Raw genomic sequence first — 18,124 nt, 5'->3', positions numbered from 1 at the left:
CCCCTCTCCGGGTGCCCTCCCTCCCTCTGCTCAGGAGCTGGTCCCTGTCCCCTCTCCGGGCACCTTCTTGCCCTCTGCTCAGGAGCTGGTCCTTGCCCCCTCTTCGCATGGCCCTCCCGCCTCTGCTCACTGTGTGCCAGCCCTGCCAGCTATTTATAGCCCCTCCAGGGCCCTGCCGTTTCCCACTCTGTGCCACTGCCAAGCCTCCCGCTGCCTGAGCTCTGCTCCCGCCCCCCACCCGCCTGGCAGGCACCCACACACCTTTCAAGATCCAATTAATAACATTAATAACAGCAGCCGAGATTGACTGGGTGCTTACTACGTGCTAAGTACCTTGCGCGTTTCCAGTTTAACCCCCGTGGCGGCCTGGGCACTTGGTCCCATGTCGTCCCCCCGTTCACACTCGTTTGCTGAACTCATGCCTCTGTAGGAGCAGCCACCTGTGCCGGGCACTGCTGGGAGGCACAGAGGGGTCAGGAGCGCTGGAGCGTGGCAGGGACCCAGCTGCCTGGTGGGTGCGCGCTCGGTGGGGCTCTCGGCGGGGCGTGGACTCTTCGGGAGCACCGAGGCCTCCCCTGCCACCTCCTGCCCACTGTTGCCGGCTCCCTCCCCTCTGCCTGTCTCTCTGGGCTGTAAGGACATCACTTGTAAATGTGTTTATTTTAAGCAGCAGAAAACCCAATATACAGGGCCATCTATTTCCCATTAGCCAGAAAGGAGACGGGCTCTTTCAGTGTGGCTCAGCCGCCCAACAGCAGGAGGGAAACGGCCCTGTTCTGTCTTTATTTACTTAATTTCATTTAATTAATTTTTATTTTTCGAGTCAGAGGCTCGTTCTGCTGCGCAGGCTGGAGTGCCATGGCACAGTCTCGGCTCACTGCAGCCTCCATCTCCCGAGTTCAAGTGATTCTCCTGCCTCAGCCTCCTGAGTAGCTGGGATTACAGGCACACGCCACCACACCCAACTAATTTTTGTATTTTTAGTGGAGGCAGGGTTTCATTGTGTCGGCCAGGCTGGTCTTGAACTCCTGACCTCAGAGCCCCCACAGTGCTGGGGTGACAGGTGTGAGCCCCGTGCCCGGCCTCTGTTCTTCCTTGACCTCTTCCCTGTGGCAGCAGTAAAGCCACTGTAGCTCCAGATATCACATGTGAGTTCAAGGCAAAAAGTTCCCTGGGAATCATCAAAGTTAGGGCCTTGCCAGAGGCCCCACCATAGTTCGCTTGGCTGTCACTGGCCAAAAAGGAGGCAGGCAGCCCTTCCTGGTTATGAGAGAGGCAGAGAAGGTGGGTGTCTTGCCTGGGACTGGTCTGTTGCCACTTCCTATCAAATGAGGGTAGAGGGCTGGGCATAGTGGCTCACGCCTGTGATCCCAGCACTTTGGGAGGCCAAGGAAGGTGGATCATAAGGTCAGGAGATCTAGACCAGCCTGGCCAAGATTGTGAAACCCCGTCTGTACTAAAAATACAAAAATTAGCCGGGTGTGGTGGCGTGAGCCTGTAATCCCAGCTACTCGGGAGGCTGAGACAGGAGAATCACTTGAACTAGGGAGTTGGAGGTTTCAGTCAGCCGAGATCGTGCCACTGCCCTCAAGCCTGGGCGACAGAGCGAGACTCCATCTGAAAAAAAAAAAAAAAATGAGGCTAGAGTAGGCAGGGAAGAAGGGAAGATGGGCGTTGCTGTCTGCCAGTGCCCTGGAGAGCAGAGTCCATACATTAACTTCTTCCTGATTTCCAGGATCGATGCTCTAATGATTCTGTGCCATGGCCTTCCCTCCTTGCTTCTGTGCACACACACAGACATTTCTGCTTTATTCAAACATGGTGACATACTGCACAGGACTGTTACTCATCTCTTTTTCACTTAATAAGATGCCGTAGGTCATCTGCATAGATTTTAGTGGCTGTGTCGCACTCCAGCATATAGAAATACCGTTAATTCGCGTAGCCAATCCTTGTGATTCAGGTCGCGTTTAATATTCCACACTAACAAGCAGCCCTGTGTCTTCTGACTTTTTATATTCATTTATAACTGGTGTCACAGCTCATAATCTTATTATGCTGGGCTTAAGGTTGTACCAACCACGAAACCTTTTGATACCAGTGACCAGACTGACTCTGGAAAAGCTGTGCTGGTTACAGACAGCCTCCGAGAGTTCCCGCGAGCCTCTATGCCCTGACAGCTCTGTATATTGTTATTATCTTAAAATCCTTGCCAATTTCATACAAACGGGGAAAACCGTATAGAACTTTACATATTCTCTGATTATAAGTGAGGTTAACATTTTTAAAAATACACTTTGAATATTTGTACTTCTCTTTGTAATTTTCCATTCATTTCCCTTGCCCATTTAGAAAGCTGAGGTATTCGTCTTTTCTCATTGGCTTGTAAAAGTGCTTGACTGGCTGGGCATGGCGGCCCTCACCTGTAATCCCAGTTACTCGGGAGGCCGAGGCAGGAGAATCACTTGAACCCGGGAGACAGAGGTTGTACTAAGCCGAGATTGTGCCACTTCACTCCAGCCCGGGTGACAGAGTGAGACTCCATCTCAAAAAAAAAAAAAGTGCTTTTTGTATTCAAGTATTGTCATAATATGCAGAACACGGGAAAGTTTCTAGGAGAGGACACAGATGAGGCAGATTTGAGGGCAAAACGGGATGTTATCAGATGGACAAGGGGTAAGGAGGGACGTGCGTGTGCGCGCTCGTGTCTGTGTTTATAGAGATGTAAACATGTCTCCCTGTGTTGCCCAGGCTGGTCTCAAGCCCCTAGGCTCAAGTGATCCTCCAGCCTCAGCCTCCCGCAGCTCTGGGATGACAGGCGTGAGCCGCTGCACCCACAAGGAGGGCTTTCTAGGCACAGGAGCAGCGTGTGCAGAGCGGGCAGCGTTCGAGTGTTGGGCACTGCACGTGTGTCTTAGTGCTGCCGTTAGGGATCGCCGTGGACTTGATAGCTTGAAGCAGCAGAAATGGATTCTCTTGCAGTCTGAAGACAGACGTGAAGTCAAAGCCCCTCCCAAGACTGCCGGGTGCTCACCGACTTGCCTCTTCCAGTGTCTGGCGGCTCCAGCCGTTCCTTGGTGGCAGCCCCACTCCGAACCCTGCCTCTGTCTTCCCACGGCCTTCTCCTCTGCATCTGCGTCTCCTCCTTTCTCTTTCTGTAAGGACACAGAATTGGATTTGGACTCACTGGCTAATCAAGGATGATCTCATCTTGAGATACTTAATTACATCCACGAAGACTTGTTTTTTCTAAGTAAGGTCACATCCACAGGTCCCGGAATCAGAATCTGGACACACTGTGTGGGTGGGGGGGGCCACCATTGAGCCCACCACCAGGACCTGGAAGGAGGCTGGAGAACAGGGCAGGAGAACAGGGCCCTGGAGAGGTGGGGCAGGTGCTGACCACAAAGGGCCTTGGGCTGAGGATGGGGCTGTGCCCTGAAGTGGACGGGGAGCTGTGGACGGGCAGCTGTGGACGGGGAGCTGTGAACGGGCAGCTGTGGGCGGGGAGCTGTGGACAGGGAGCTGTGGATGGGCAGCTGTGGGCGGGCAGCTGTGGGCGGGGAGCTGTTGGACAGCTGTGGACAGGCAGCTGTGGACGGGGAGCTGTGGACAGGCAGCTGTGGATGGGGAGCTGTGGACGGGCAGCTGTGGGCGGGGAGCTGTGGACGGGCAGCTGTGGGCGGGGAGCGGTTGGACAGCTGTGGACAGGCAGCTGTGGACGGGGAGCTGTGGACGGGCAGCTGTGGGCAGGGAGCTGCGGTTGGACAGCTGTGGACGGGGAGTTGTGGAACTGGGTAGGGACATGGTCCGATTTGTGAGCCAGCACAGCCGGTACTGTGGGGAGAGTCTAGAATTGTCCTTGTGAGAGTTGGTCGGTGGGGGGGTGTCACTTCACAGTACAGGGATGAGGAGCAGCAGTGGGAGGCATCTGGCATCTGAATGACTCCCAGCTTTCCTGCGTGAGTGATCTGGGGCATTAACTTCAGGAAAAGGCTGAGTTTGAGGTTCCCGAAGGTGGAGATGCCCAGGAGTCATAGCCCACACTTCTCCCGGGAATATGAACACCGTGTAGGAGAGGAAGGTGAAGGAGGGTGACGGAAGCCTGGTGAGGACCAGTCCCTGACCACCACCATCCTCTTCCTATGACAAACTTTAAACACAGAGAAGTTGGAAGATTCCATAGTGGACACCGCTCACCTGCTGTCTAGGTCGGCAGTGATCACTTTTCCACACTTGCTTGATCAGACACTATCTGTCTTTCCCTCCCTGCAGACAGCAGCATTCCATCTGTTTTTCGTTGTTTTGTTTTGTTTTGTTTTATTGAGACAAAGTCTCACTCTGTCGCCCAGGCTGGAGTGCAGTGGTGCGATCTCAGCTCCCCGCAACTCCCTTCTCCCAGGGTCAAGCGATTCTCCTGTCGCAGCCTCCCAAGTAGCTGGGATTACAGGTGCCTGCCACCATGCCCAGCTAAGTTTTGTGTTTTTTGTAGAGAGGGGGTTTCACCATGTTGGCCAGGCTGGTCTCGAACTCCTGACCTGGTGATCCGCCCGCCTCGGCCTCCCAGGTGCTGGGATGACAGGCGTGAGCCTCCACGCCCGGCCATCTTATTTTTAATGCATTTCAGAGTAAGTTGCAGAGTGGTGCTCTTCTCTTCGGCATTCCAGCACGTCAGTCACTAGAGCTCAGTGTTTATGGAAGTGCATACGTCATCAGTGCACCACCTGATACATCTCAATGAACGCATTTGCTTGTGTATCTCAAGCCCCGCCCAGATACAGAGAATTTTCCACCCAGTTTCCTCGTGCCCAGTATAGTGGACTCATGTCCCCACACCACCCCCAGAGGGAACCATGAGTTTGAGTTTTTTCAGTGATAGATTGGTTGTGTGTGTGCAGAGCGTCGCATGCGCGGAAGCGTGGAGGATGTGCCCTTCGTGCCACGTCTTCCGTGCAGGGTCATGTCTGGGGGGTCATTTGTGCTGCTGCGCCCTTTCACTGATGGACGATATTCTCTTCTAAGGATCTGTAAGGAAAACCGATTTTTTATTTTCCGTTAAGTTCTGGGATACATGTGCAGAGTGTGCAGTTTGTTATCTCAGTATACATGTGTCATGGAGCTTTGCTGCACATATCAACCCATCATCTAGGTTTTTTGGTTTTTTTTTTTTTTTTTTTTTAGACAGATTTTTGCTCTTGTTGCCCAGGCTGGAGTGCAGTGACACAATCTCAGCCCACTGTAGCCTCCACCTTCTGGGTTCAAGCGATTCTCCTGCCTCAGCCTCCCGAGTAGCTGGGATTACAGGCTCTCACCACCACATCCAGCTCATTTTTGTGTTTTTAAGAGATGAGCTTTCTTCATGTTGGTCAGGCTGGTCTCGAACTCCTGGCCTCAGAAGATCTGCCTGCCTCGGCCTGCCAAAGTGCTGGGATGACAGTTGTGAGCCACCACACGCAGCCCCATTATCTAGGTTTTAAGCCCCACATACATTAGGTATTTGTCCTAATACTGTCCCTCCCCTTGCCCCCCACCCCCAGCAGGCCCTGTGTGGTGTTCCTCTCCCTAGGAACAGCAATTTTTTTTTTAATAGTTTAATGTATTTTAATAGCAAACTTACAGGAACGGCACAGAAGACAGACAACATTAAAAACATGTACTTGCATGTCGGACAACTCAGTTAGAAAGTATAGTGAATGGATGGAATCTACTATATGATAAAATGCTACAAACACCATTTAGTTGCCGTCAATAAGAAATTTACTTGTTTTAAAAAAATGCAAATGCTGGCATTGTCCAGAAAAATTTAACAGGTTTATTTATAATTATTATAAAGTTGAACCGCTGAAACTTGTTCACTGAAACATTTTAACTTGCATTAATGCTTTACGTCTCCGCATTTATATTAAAAATTCACACACAAATGAAAATGGAAAAACTGCCAATACCTGATTTCTGTCCCCTATTTTTCCACTTGCAATCATATACTTAGGTACGTTTTGACCCCATGGAAAAAAAATTATCTAACATTCAGAACTACCAGTAACAGGAAGAAGAGAATTTTTTTGCATTGGGCTTTTGAGAATGAAATGTTTCCCATCATTGTGGATTCTTCAGCACGCTCTCCACGTATGCGGCGTGCTAGCTGGATGTCTTTTGGCATAATTGTTACACGTTTGGCATGGATAGCACAAAGGTTGGTGTCTTCAAAAAAGCCAACCAGATAGGCCTCACTTGCCTCCTGCAAAGCACCGATCGCTGTGCTCTGGAAGCGCAGATCTGTTTTAAAGTCCTGAGCAATTTCTCGCACCAGACGCTGGAAGGGAAGTTTGCGAATCAGAAGTTCAGTGGGCTTCTGATAACGTCTAATTTCACGGAGTGCCACGGTACCAGGCCTGTAACGATGACGTTTCTTCACCCCTCCAGTAGAGGGCGCACTCTTGCGAGCGGCTTTTGTAGCCAGTTGCTTCCTGGGTGCTTTACCACCGGTAGATTTTCGGGCAGTCTGCTTTGTACGAGCCATGGTATAGAGACCTCCTTACTTACCCCCCTTCTCCTTCGGCTGGAGCTGGGCGAGCGAGAGGCGGTGCGGTGGCGGCTGCGAACACCTCAATTTTTAAGGAGTGGTTAGAGAAATAATATTTGGCCAAGGAGCCTGGGAAGGAAGAGTGAAGGTCACAGGAACAGCACCCAAGTGGGGATGTCAAGGCAAATCGCCTGGATCGGTTGGTTACATTAGGCTTCACTGCAGATAACAGAAAAACCAAGAGCCAGGGGTTTTAAAAGCATTGGCATTTTTTCTTTCTGTTGTGTAAAAATGTCCAGAGGTAGATCAGTCGTCCTGGGGTGGGCTCCACTGTGCCGTCAGTGGCCTGGACTCAGCTTTCTTTCTTTTTTATGCAACACCCCCGTTCTCTCTCTGGCAAAATCTCTGAGAAAGAAAAAAAAAAAAAGAAAAAGAAAAAAAAAATGAAGGAGAGGAAGAAAGAGAAAGAGGAAGGGAGAGAGAGAACGGGGGTGTTGCTTTATTGCCCGGGCTAGAATGCAGTCTAAAAATGGGTATGCCTATAATTGTGTTTAATAATAGAGACATGAAAAAAAAATGAGGGAAGCAAATAACTAACAAGCAGCCAACCAATATTTCATTTAAACCTGTAAATAGGTGTGATGTGGTACTGATAAGAGTGTATATTTTGTGTATTTAAAGTGGAGAGTTCTATAAATGTTAATTAAGTTTACTTGTTCCGGATCTGAGTTCAGATCTGGATATGGTTGTTAGTTTTCTGTCTCATTGATCTGTCTAATATTGATGTCGAAGTCTCCCACTATTATTGTGTGGGAGTCTAAGTCTCTTTATAAGTCTTATATATCTGGGTATCCCTGTATTGGGTGCGTATATATTTAGGATCTTTAGCTCTTCTTGTTACATTGATCCTTTTATCATTACGTAATATCTTTCTTTGCTTCTTTTGATCTTTGTTGCTTTAAAGTCTATTTTATCAGCAAAAATTGCAACTCCTGCTTTCTATTTATTTATTTATTTTTGCTCGCCATTTGGTTGGTAAATCTTTCTCCATCCCTTTGTTTTGAGTCTTTGTGTATCCTTGCATATGAGATGGGTCTGGATGCAGCATACCAACGGGTTTTGGCTTTTTTTGCCTGTCTGGTTCTTTGGATTGGGGGATTTAGTCGATTTAAATTTAGAATTAATAATAATACATGTGAGTTTAATACTGCCATTTAATGTTAGCTGGCTGTTTTGCCTATTAGTTGATGTAAATTCTTGATTATGTTGATGCTCTTTTTTTTTTTGGTATTTTTTAGAAAGGCCGATACTGGTTGTTCCTTTCTATGTGTGGTGGTTCTTTCAGAAGCTCTTGTAAAGCAGGCCTGGTGGTGATGAAATCTCTGAGTGCTTGCTTGTTCACAAAAGATTTTATTTTTCCTTCGCTTATGAAGCTTAGTTTGGCTGGATGTAAAATTCTGGGTTGAAAGTTCCTTTCTTTAAGGATGTTGAATATTGGCCCCCACTCTCTTCTGGCTTGTAGGGTTTCTGCTGAGAGATCTGCTGTGAGTCTGATAGGCTTCCCTTTGTGGGTAACCTGACCTTTCTCTCTGGCTGCCCTCAGTATTTTCTCCTTCATTTCAACCCTGGTGAATCTGGCGATTATGTGCCTTGAGGTTGGTCTTCTTGAGGAATATCTTTGTGGTGTTCTCTGTATTACCTGGAGTTGAATATTGTCCTGCCTTGCTAGGTTGGGAAAGTTTTCCTGAATAATATCCTGAAGCGTATTTTCCAGCTTGGATTGATTCTCTTCGTCACATTCAGGTACACCTATCAAGCGTAGATTAGGTCTTTTCACATAGTCCCATATTTCTTGGAGACTTTGCTCGTTCTTTTTTATCCTTTTTTCTCTAATCTTGTCTTCTCATTTTATTTCATTAAGTTGGTCTTCGACCTCTGATATCTTTTCTTCTGCTTGATCAATTCGGCTGTTAAAACTTGTGCATAGTTCGTGAAGTTCTCATGTTATATTTTTCAGCTCCATTAATTCACTTATATTCCTCTCTAAATTGTGTGTTATTGTTAACATTTCGTCAAACCTTTTTTCAGAGTTCTTAGTTTCTTTGCATTGGGTTAGAACAAGTTCTTTTAATTCCCAGAAGTTTCTTATCATCCACTTTTTAAAGCCAGCTTCTGCTAATGGAACACAGTCTTTTTCCATCAGGCCTTGTTCCATTGCTGATGAGGAACTGTGATCCCCTGTAGAGGGAGAGGCGTTCTGATTTTGGGTATTCTCAGCCTTTTTAGGCTGGTTTCTTCCCTTCGTTAGATTTATCCATCTGTGGTCTTTATAATTAACGTCTTTATAGTTGGGTTTCTGAGTGGACGTCCAACTTGTTGATTCCTGGTGCTAAAATCTGAGCAACCCACTGCGCCGGCCAAAACAGCGGCGTTAAGATTGATGGTGCTTTTCTGACTCTGCACCGAGAGCCGCCGCACCAAGGCAGCGGCAAAACCGCCTCACCGGCCTCAAGAGTCGTGCTGGTGACCCGTGGGGCTCCTCCACTGGGAATCTCCTGGTGCGTGAGCAACAAAAATTGATCTGAAAGTGTGGCATCCTCTCGTTCTCTGTGCTTTCAGTGGGAGCTACAATCCCGAGCTGCTAGTGATCAGCCATCTTGGATCTCTCTCCTGGACTCTGAGCTTTCTGCCCTGCCATCCTCAGTACTGGCCTCTAGCCTCTGGCTTACCTCATGGTTCAGGGTCGCTGCTGGAGCTCCAGCCATCCTATCTACTCTCCAAACCAGCAACAGAAGGAGGAACAAGGGCGGCACGCGTAGTGAACCTTTCGGCTAAGTCAGTCTCTTTCAAAATTCCACACCTATCCATTTAACATCTCGTTGGCCAGAACTTAATCATACGGCCCACACCGTCAGGAAAGGTGTTTTTTAACTGGCTGCCAGGTGCACTGCCGCTCCGAGTACAGTAGGGTTTCTGTTAGTTGGAGGGGAAATGGATATTGGCTGCCAACAGCCTTGTAAGGCACAGCTTGTGTGGGCGTGTCTGAGACACATGAGCGAGCTCTTTCTTGAGCTGTGGTGCCCAAGCCACTGTCTAAGCAGCATACCCACCCGTGGCCTTTGGAACCTGAAGCCTGTGCCCAGGAGGTTCCCATCTTCCTTCCCCAGAGCTCCTGCCTTCTCTGAGGGTCGGTTTCCCCAGCTTTTCTGTGTCCCTCATGGGGCCAGACTCTGGCCAACTGGGTGCTGCTGTGCCTCTTCCTCCTCCCCTGGAAGGACCAGTTCACATCCTGACAGCCACAGACACAGGCATCCTGGTCTCCAGGGACTGGGCCTTATGTCCTAGGTGTGTGGTGTACACGCATCTCAGTGGGGGAGGGGCGTCTCTGGGTCCCGCCCAGGTGTGTGGTATACACACATCTCAGTGGAGGAGGGGCGCCTCTGGGTCCCGCCCAGGCGTGGGGTACACGAATCTCAGCGAGGGGAAGAGCATCTCTGGGTCCCCGCCCAGGAGTGTGGTGTATAGCATCTCAGTGGGGGGAGGGGCGTCTCTGGGTCCTGCCCAGGTGTATGGGGTAGATGCATCTCAGTGGAGGGAGGAGCCTCTCTGGGTCCCACCCAGGAGTGTGGTGTACAGCATCTCAGTGGGGGGAGGGGCGTCTCTGGGTCCCGCCCACGTGTGTGGTGTACACGCATCTCAGTGGGGGGAGGAGCGTCTCTGGGTCCCGCCCAGGTGTGTCGGGTACACGCATCTCAGTGGGGGGAGGGGCGTCTCTGGGTCCCGCCCAGGTGTGTCGGGTACACGCACCTCAGTGGGGGGAGGAGCGTCTCTGGGTCCCGCCCAGGTATGTCGGGTACACGCATCTCAGTGGGGGAGGGGCGTCTCTGGGTCCTGCCCAGGTGTGTGGGGTACACGCATCTCAGTGAGGGGATGTCACTGGGTCCTGTGGTTCATGCAGGCGCCGGTCTAGGGAAGAGACAGTCCATGTCCCTGGCAGCTGAATGGGGCCTCATCTGAGGGACGGGGACAGGCAGCTGACAGGAGCAGGTGCAGCGAGCCTGGGGGTGGCGCTCAGCTGCCAAAAGGCCAGATTGGAGGGAGCGCGGCCGTGGCCAGGCGTCCTGGTGACCTGTTGACACTGTTCCCCGGCTGCAGCTGCCTGCGGGCTGGTGTGTTGTGGCAGAAGTGGGAAGGGCTGGGCCCCGTGGTGAACTTGGCAGAAGCCTCAGACCCGACAGACGGTGCGTTCCTCCACTCATTCATTCACTCCATGTGCTTCCCCAACAGCCTCCCACAGGTTGGTTCATGGGTGCTGGGCATGCAGTGATGGCTGAGGCACCCACCTCCTGCCCCAGGGGGTCAAGGACAAAGGGGCAGGACTCACTAGGGCGCCAGGGGGCCATGTGCTGTGGGGAGGACGAGCTGGGGGAATCCATTCGGGCAGATGACAGGGCAGGCCCAGCCAGCGCCCCTCACACGGGGCAGGACGCGAAGCTGCCTGGCGGGAGTTGGCCTGGAGTTTCTCGCGGAGAGATTAACAAGTGGACACTGCTGCTGCCACTGGGCAGCCCCTTGTGTAGGAGGCTCTGCTGGCCCCGGGGCTGCCAGGGAGTCTGGGGGACGGGCAGAGTGATGGCGTCTCCAGTACCCGCCGCTGGCGGTGCCCGCTCCGTGCGGAGTCTTACCCCTGCTCCGAGGTGAGTGTAGGGGGTGTCCATGCCCCCGCCAGCCCCAGAAGCAGCACCCCACACTCTCCATTCCTGGCTGTGGGGGTCACGGCTGGCATAGGGAAACAGGCCAAGGGGCCGGGGCCGGTGGGAGGGTCCTCCTGGGTGCAGGGGCCTTTCCGAGGCTGCCCTTGTAGCCTTCTGGGAAGGTGTGAAGCCCCGGGTGCTGCCCTGCACACCCCCTCACTGCACTGGCTCAGCGAGGGGGGTGCCCCAGGCCTGGGCTCTGGAGCCCGAGTGGTGCTGGCAGCCCCGGGTGGGGGATGTTAACGGGCTCACGTCCCCGGCCACCTTCCTTCCCCCTTCCTCTGAGCTAAACCCGCCTTGGAGTGATGGAAATCAGCGCTGGCTCCGAGGAGTCTGCGGGGCGCCCCGTCCCTGCCAGGCCTGGGCACCGCCTCCCCGCCCACGCCCTGCTGCCCTGGGCGCCCGTCCTCCGCGCAGGGCCCTGTTCCGAGGGCCGAGGGCTACCCCCGGCCCCCCAAGGGAGTGGGCTCGGTACAAACGGCTCCCCGGGGAGGAGGGCCGCGGGAAGTGGCATGGCCCGGCCCGCCCCCACCCCCTATTCCCTATAAAAAGCAAAATGGTGACTCAGAGAGGAGAGTTGGACGCGTCCTGCCTCCTGCTCCCTCGTTAATTTGTACACTCAGAACTCGGCAGAAGGCAGAGGAAACGGCAGCTTGAAACGCGCGGCTGCAGCGCTGCTCCGTGGGGACCCACAGCCGAGCCGTCCTCCCCGACGCCAGCAGCCCGCGCCGGGCCGACCCCGCGCAGCCCCCGCCAGGCCGGCGTGGATGGTGCGGCCGGGGCCATGGCAGCCGGGGGCCGTCGGCGGCGCCCACTGCGCTACCAGTCCCTGGCGGCCCTGGTGGAGGATTCTCAGTGGCCTTTCTTGTTCCTTGTCTCAGACTTCAGCTACGCCGCGGACGACTACGACGCCGAGGGGCATGAGGAGCAGAAGGGGCCCCCCGAGGGCTCGGAGGCCATGCCCTACATCGACGAGTCGCCCACCATGTCCCCGCAGCTCAGCGCCCGCAGCCAGGCCGGCGGCGACCGCGTCTCCCCGACTCCGCCCGAGGGGCTGGCTCCTGGGGTAGGTACCCCTGCGTTTCCTTCTGGGGGTGGGGGGCCGGCTCTGCTCGGTGGTCTCGAGGGGACGGGGCTGGAGATGCTGGGACCTGTCTGGGGCCCGCTCAGGCTGAGGCTCCCTCCCACCTGCTTTGCCAGCACTGCCCGTCTCTCCCCTCTGCCCCATCTGCCCCCCAGGCCTCCGGACCCCTCCCCGCCTCTTGGAGCTTTTCCTTGTCAGCCCCTCCTCAGGAGGGCCAGGCTTCCCCCCGCCCCCCGCACCCAGGCTGGGCCCGGGCTGCACACAGACCCGCGGGCTGCAGGCGTTCGGATGCCGCCCCCGCAAAGCCGAGGCTGCGCCGGGCTCTCCCCTGTGGGGCACAAGAGCGGCCCCTCCGGCCGGGTCCGTCCACTCTGGAAGGGAATAAAGCCGGCCGCGTCATTCTCCTTGTTGACGGAGATGAGAGCTGTGCTGGGGAAGGGGTGTGGAGCGTGAGCCTGGTGGGGACACAGCCTGGGGGGTTTGACGTCCTGGCCATTAACGCTGTTCCCGGTGACAGGCCAGGCTGGCCGGGCGCAGCTGTGTGGGCGCGGCTGAGACACGTGAACGAGCAAAACAGATTCCGGGGGGCTGTGCCCGGAGCATCCAGGCCGGTCCTGTGGCAGGGGCGGTGGGAGTGCCCAGCCTCGCTTGGTCTGGTCGTCCGGGCGTGTTTTGTGGAGGTCTCTCTGTTCTGCCTTCTGGCTTTCCCAGAGGAGCGATCCCTGAGACGCCATGTGCCACCTCTTCCTCCTGGGGGGGCCGTGCCCCCCACTCCGGCCGAGGCAGCCTGGATGCTCCCGTTCTGAAGAACCCCCTGCCCTTTCCCTTGCCAGCCTCCTTGGCCTCCCTCCTCCCCCCTGCAGAGCTCTCACCCCCCTCTTCACACTTGGGGGATGGGGAGGGTGTTATAGCCTTTGGTAACCAGGGCCTTGGCAACGGGCTTCCCACTTGGGGGAAGCCACATTGTTGCCGTGGCAACGGAGGCCGAGGCAGAGCTTAGCACAGCCCAGCAGGGCAGGCTTGGGAAGGGCTGGCGGGGGGTCGGTGGGAGGTCGAGGGGCTGGCGAGGTTGAGGGTTGGCGTCGGGACCCCCACCTGGCATCCTGGAGTGTTGCTGACCTGCAGGGGCAGGTTTTTCACCCCGGCCTCCGGAGGCATCAGGCTCAGGATACAAATAGTACCGAGCGAGGCAGAGCGGGTGTTTGGGGACCTGAACGGAGGCCACCCAGGGGACAGCAAGAAGGAGACTCGCTCCTATCCCCGCCCTCAGCTCCTGACCACAGCAGGGCTCAGGGCCCGGCCTGGGGACTCAACGCCACCCACTGTGCGCAGCTGTGGGAAAGTCCTGTGGAAGATGCTGCGGAAACCCGGTGTAGGCAGGGTCTTCACCGCCGCCCGTCCCCGGGATCCCTGTGTGGGGCAGGGTCTTCACCGCAGCCCATCCCCGGGATCCCGGTGTGGGGCAGGGTCTTCGCCGCTGCCTATCCCCGGGCTGGGTCACCTCCCTCTTTGCTCCCAGTCCCCAGTTCCTGTCCTTGTCACATGACCACCCTGCTGACTCCCCCCTCCCCGCCCCCGTGTGCGTGGATAATTCCTCAGGCCACCAGGTTTCTTCTGTTGGGAGACAGATCACGGGTGTCACGCTCCGAGGCTTCGTAGTCTTTGTGGCTGGTGTTTTGCGTGGTAGCTCACCAGGGACCACCTTGGTGTGAGGACCTTGAAATCCAGAGACGCTGGAGTGACAGCCCCTAAAGTGCTGTAGCTCCCAGGGTTGATGTTTACACCATTGGTTACAAGCCGTGCAAGAAGGGGCAGGAGGGAGCAGCTGTCCAGCCTGGGATCGCCCTGAAAAGGTTCTGTCCTGTGCACCTGCCTTCCCTCCTGGGGCAGCGTTTCTGCCCCTTCTGCTGGGTCACTTGCCCCACCTAGTGGACTCTGCTAGTATTGCTATTTACACGGGCGACTGGAGGGAGCCGACCCCAGTTCCTGAGTCCTTGGGGATGTTTTGGTTAAAAATACGAATAATACAAGACTGAGGTTTCTGCAGCTTGACTTGCTTATTTGGCCAAGCAGGTCCCCTCCCCTGCCAGGCTTCCTGCCGGGACCTTGGGAACAGCGGGGACTTCTGGACCAAATCAGACAATTGTTCTAGGCATTCAGATATCTGGCTCTTGCACAGCCTGAGCCTTCCCACCCAAGTATGCCGCCAACGGGAAGCCAGAGGTTTAGGCTTTTTCTTTTTCTTTCTTTCTTCTTTTTTTATTTGAGATGGAGTCTTACTCTGTCGCCCAGGCTGGAGTGCAGTGGCGCGATCTCTGCTCACTGCAACCTCCGCCTCCCAGGTTCAAGTGATTCTCCTGCCTCAGCCTCCCGAGTAGGTGGGATTACAGGCACCTGCCACCACAGCCAGCTAATTTTTGTATTTTTAGTAGAGACAGGGTTTCACCATGTTGGCCAGGCTGGTCTTGAATCCCTGACCTCAGGTGATCCACCCGCCTCAGCCTCCCGAAGTGCTGGGATTACAGGCATGAGCCACCTCGCCTGGCCTCCAAGGTTTAGTCTTTGTGTTAGTCAGCGTTCTCTAGAGAAACAAGACCAACAGAGAGTGTGTGTGTGTGTGTGTGTGTATTTCTACATACAAAGAAATTTTTTTTTTTTTAAAGATGGGGTTTCACCATGTTGGTCAGCTGGTCTTGAACTCCTGACCTCAGGTGATCCACCTGCCTTGGCCTCCAAAATGCTTTGATTACAGGCGTGAACCACCACGCCCAGACGTATGAAGAAATTTTTAAGAAGGAGTTGATTCAGGTGATTATGAAGGCTTAGAAGTCCTAATTGCTGCAGTCAGTTGCTGGAGACCCAGGACAGCCAGTCTGAAGTCCCCGTCCAAGTCCAAAGCCCTGAGAACGGGAGAGCCAGTGATATCCATTCCAGCTGGAAGCCAGCACACTCGAGGTGCAGGAAGACCTGGTGTTTCAGTCCTAGTCCAGAGGCTGGAAAAGGCCAGCCCCCAGCTCAGGCTCAAGTGGTCAGGTGGGAGGAGCTCCCGCTTACTCTGCCTTTGTGTTGATTCGGGTGTTCTTCGGACTGGATGAGGCCCACCCACCCTGGGGAGCGCGCTCAGTTTTACTCAGTCCGCCAACACAGATATCAGCCTCATCCCAAATGCTTCACAGATATGTTCAGATTAACATCTGGACAAACATCTGGCAGCTTGCGGCCCAGTCAGGCTGACCTAGAAAACGAACATCACACTCTTACTCCCTGAGCAGCCCAGGGTGGAAAACACGCAAGCTTTGCACAGATGAAAATCCATGACTCTCAGACTGGGTGCGGTGGCTCGCGCCTGTAATCTCAGCACTTTGGGAGGCTGAGGCGGGCAGATCACCTGAATTCAGGAGTTCGAGACCAGCCTGGCCCACATGGTCAAACCCCGTCTCTACTGAAAATACAAAAATTAGCCGGCCATAGAGGCGGGAGCCTGTCATCCCAGCTACTTGGGAAGCTGAGGCAGAATTGCCTGAACCCGGGAGGCGGAGGCTGCAGTGAGCCGAGATCATGCCATTGCACTCCAGCCTGGTGACAGAGCGAGCCTCCATCTCAAAAGGAAAGAAAATCTCCTGCTCCTTAGCTGTGAGACACTGGGCACATGTCCTCACACTGCAGAGCCCCAGTCAGCGCCAGGCCCAGCTTCCCAAATTTCACAGCCCAGGGCCACCAGGGCCCACGAGACTTTTCCCATCAGACTGTAGAGGGCTGGGAGACCAACGCACCACAAAGACCCCATCTGGTAAATATCAGCTGCAAATGACTGAACCTGCTTTGGCAGTCCATCTCCTTTCTGCCAAGTGGGGTGGCCCCAGGGAAGCTGGGTCTCTGTGGTATTGGCAGGACGCGCACCTCCCCGCCCCCTGCATCACGCCTTCCACAGCCTTGCTCTCCGCCCTTGTCTTGGTCTGTCTCCCCAAGATAGGCATCCTGCAGAGGTGTCAGGATGAAACCTGAAGGCCTGCCCCATAAGCCCTCCCCGAGTCCAGGCTGAGCAGGGCACCATGGCAGGGCCCGGGCCACAGACCTCTGGTGGCTGCATTCAACGGAGAGTGCCCGGTTTCATGCTGAGAAGGAAGGACCAGGACGTGTGTCGGCTGACACGTGGGGATGTAGGGTCCTAAGCCAGGACCCTGGTCTTACAGAAAATGCCACATGCCAGAGAGTCCTCTGTGTCCCCTCTGGGAAGCTCAGTGAAAAGGGGCTGCAAGGCAGAGAGAAGGTCTGGGTTTTGTCCCAGCTCTGCGACTGTCTCCCTGTGTGGCCTGAGAGGTGTCCCTCACCCCGCCCTGAGCTGCAGTTTGCCCATCTGTAGAGTGAGGATGCTGAGAATTTCCTCCCGCCTGACCTCACACTGAAACCTCACAGCTGTTGTGGTTTCTGTGAGATGGTGTTTGGCAGAATGCTTTGTCAATGTGAAATTGAAATGGGGGTTAGACTCCGGGGTTCAGGCTTCAGCCTGCAGGAGAATCTGAAGATAATGGTGGAGGTGAATTGAAATCCTCACCATCGGCCGGGCGCGTGGCTCATGCCTGTCATCCCAGCACTTTGGGAGGCCAAGGCGGGTAGATCATCTGAGGTCAGGAGTTCAAGACCAGCCTGACCAAAATGGTGAAACCCGTCTCTACTAAAAATACAAAACAATTTAGCTGGGTGTGGTGGCAGGTGCCTGTAATCCCAGCTACTGGGGAGGCTGAGGCAGGAGAATCGCTGGAACCTGGTGTGGGTGCAGAGGTCGCGGTGAGCTGAGATCGCGACACTGCACTCCAGCAGCCTGGGGGAGAGCGAGGCTCCATCTCAAAAGAAAAAGGAAAAAAACCCTCACCATCGTCCCTTTCATCCCCCTCTTCCTCCACCTCCTCCTCCTCATCACAGCTGCTTAGACAGGCTTGTGCCGAACCTCTGATGTGTGTGGCCTTCACTTAAGGCCCTCAGCAACGCTGTGAAGCAGATGTTGTGACCACCTCCACGTTACGGGTGAGAAAAGTGAGGCGCAGAGGTGACATAATTTGCCTGAGATGGGCTGGGCGTGGTGGTTCACTCCTATAATCCTGTCTGCATGAGAAGCCGAGGCAGGAGGATCTCTTGAGCCCAGGAGTTGGAGGCTGGAGGTGCTGTGATCACGCCTGTGAGCAGCCATTGTCCCCCAGCCTGGGTGACAGAGCAGGACCCTGTCTCTTAATCACAACCATTAATATGGTTGTTCATTGTTTGTCCAAGGCTGTGCCGCCAGTGGGGCCAGAGCTTTATTGAAACTCGGGTTTCTGTGGTGTCCGAGTCTGCACAGTGCCCAGGCCCGCTCACATGCCCTCCCTTGCGAAGCTCTCACACCCACCCTGCCGCTGACCCCTTTGCAGTTTGGGAGGTGTGCACGGTCACTTGTGGGATGCGTCTGCCCTGTGAGATAAGGACCTTAATCCCTGATCATCTCTGTGGCCCCAACAGAAGCTTCTCAGCACTTAGGGCTTCTCAACTGGTATTTGTGGAATGGAACCAAGTAGTTCTGGGATGTTCAGTCAGGAGGAAGGGTGGAGCAAAGGAAGGCTCAGGAGATAATGCTGGGAAGAACTCAGGCTCAGGAGATAACGCTGGGAAGAACTCAGGCTCAGGGCTGGGAAGAACCCAGGCTCAGGAGATAATGCTGGGAAGAATTGAGGCTCAGGAGATAACACTGGGAAGAACTCAGGCTCAGGGCTGGGAAGAACTCAGGCTCAG

At 54.5% G+C, this 18,124-nt stretch overlaps 2 protein-coding genes across 4 annotated transcripts in view; one reads left to right on the top strand and one right to left on the bottom strand.

Moving 5' to 3' along the window:
* The window catches only part of ABR (ABR activator of RhoGEF and GTPase), a 207,990-nt gene that overhangs the window by 90,318 nt on the left and 99,548 nt on the right, over positions 1-18,124 (top strand). For all 3 annotated transcript variants that reach the window (XM_032263461.1, XM_032263464.1, XM_032263463.1), the window contains exon 2: positions 12,159-12,343. In XM_032263461.1, the coding sequence (XP_032119352.1) occupies positions 12,159-12,343 (185 nt within the window). The remainder of the gene's footprint in view (positions 1-12,158; positions 12,344-18,124) is intronic.
* On the bottom strand, positions 5,735-6,879 carry LOC116540124 (histone H3.3-like). The gene has a single exon (XM_032263469.1). The coding sequence runs from the start codon at positions 6,518-6,520 to the stop codon at positions 6,017-6,019; it is 504 nt and encodes a 167-aa protein (XP_032119360.1). The 5' UTR covers positions 6,521-6,879; the 3' UTR covers positions 5,735-6,016.

This window comes from Sapajus apella, unplaced genomic scaffold (genome assembly GCF_009761245.1).
Source record: "Sapajus apella isolate SASKATOON/1434 unplaced genomic scaffold, GSC_monkey_1.0 scaffold136, whole genome shotgun sequence".
In the NCBI taxonomy this organism is placed as follows: Eukaryota; Metazoa; Chordata; class Mammalia; order Primates; family Cebidae; genus Sapajus; species Sapajus apella.
Note: the sequence above shows the minus strand (reverse complement) of the source record. Positions and strands in the feature narration are given on the sequence as shown.

What these genes read in the sequence shown, in the direction of transcription:
- LOC116540124 (XM_032263469.1), bottom strand. Translation starts at nt 6,520, where the DNA reads ATGGCTCGTACAAAGCAGACTGCCCGAAAATCTACCGGTGGTAAAGCA.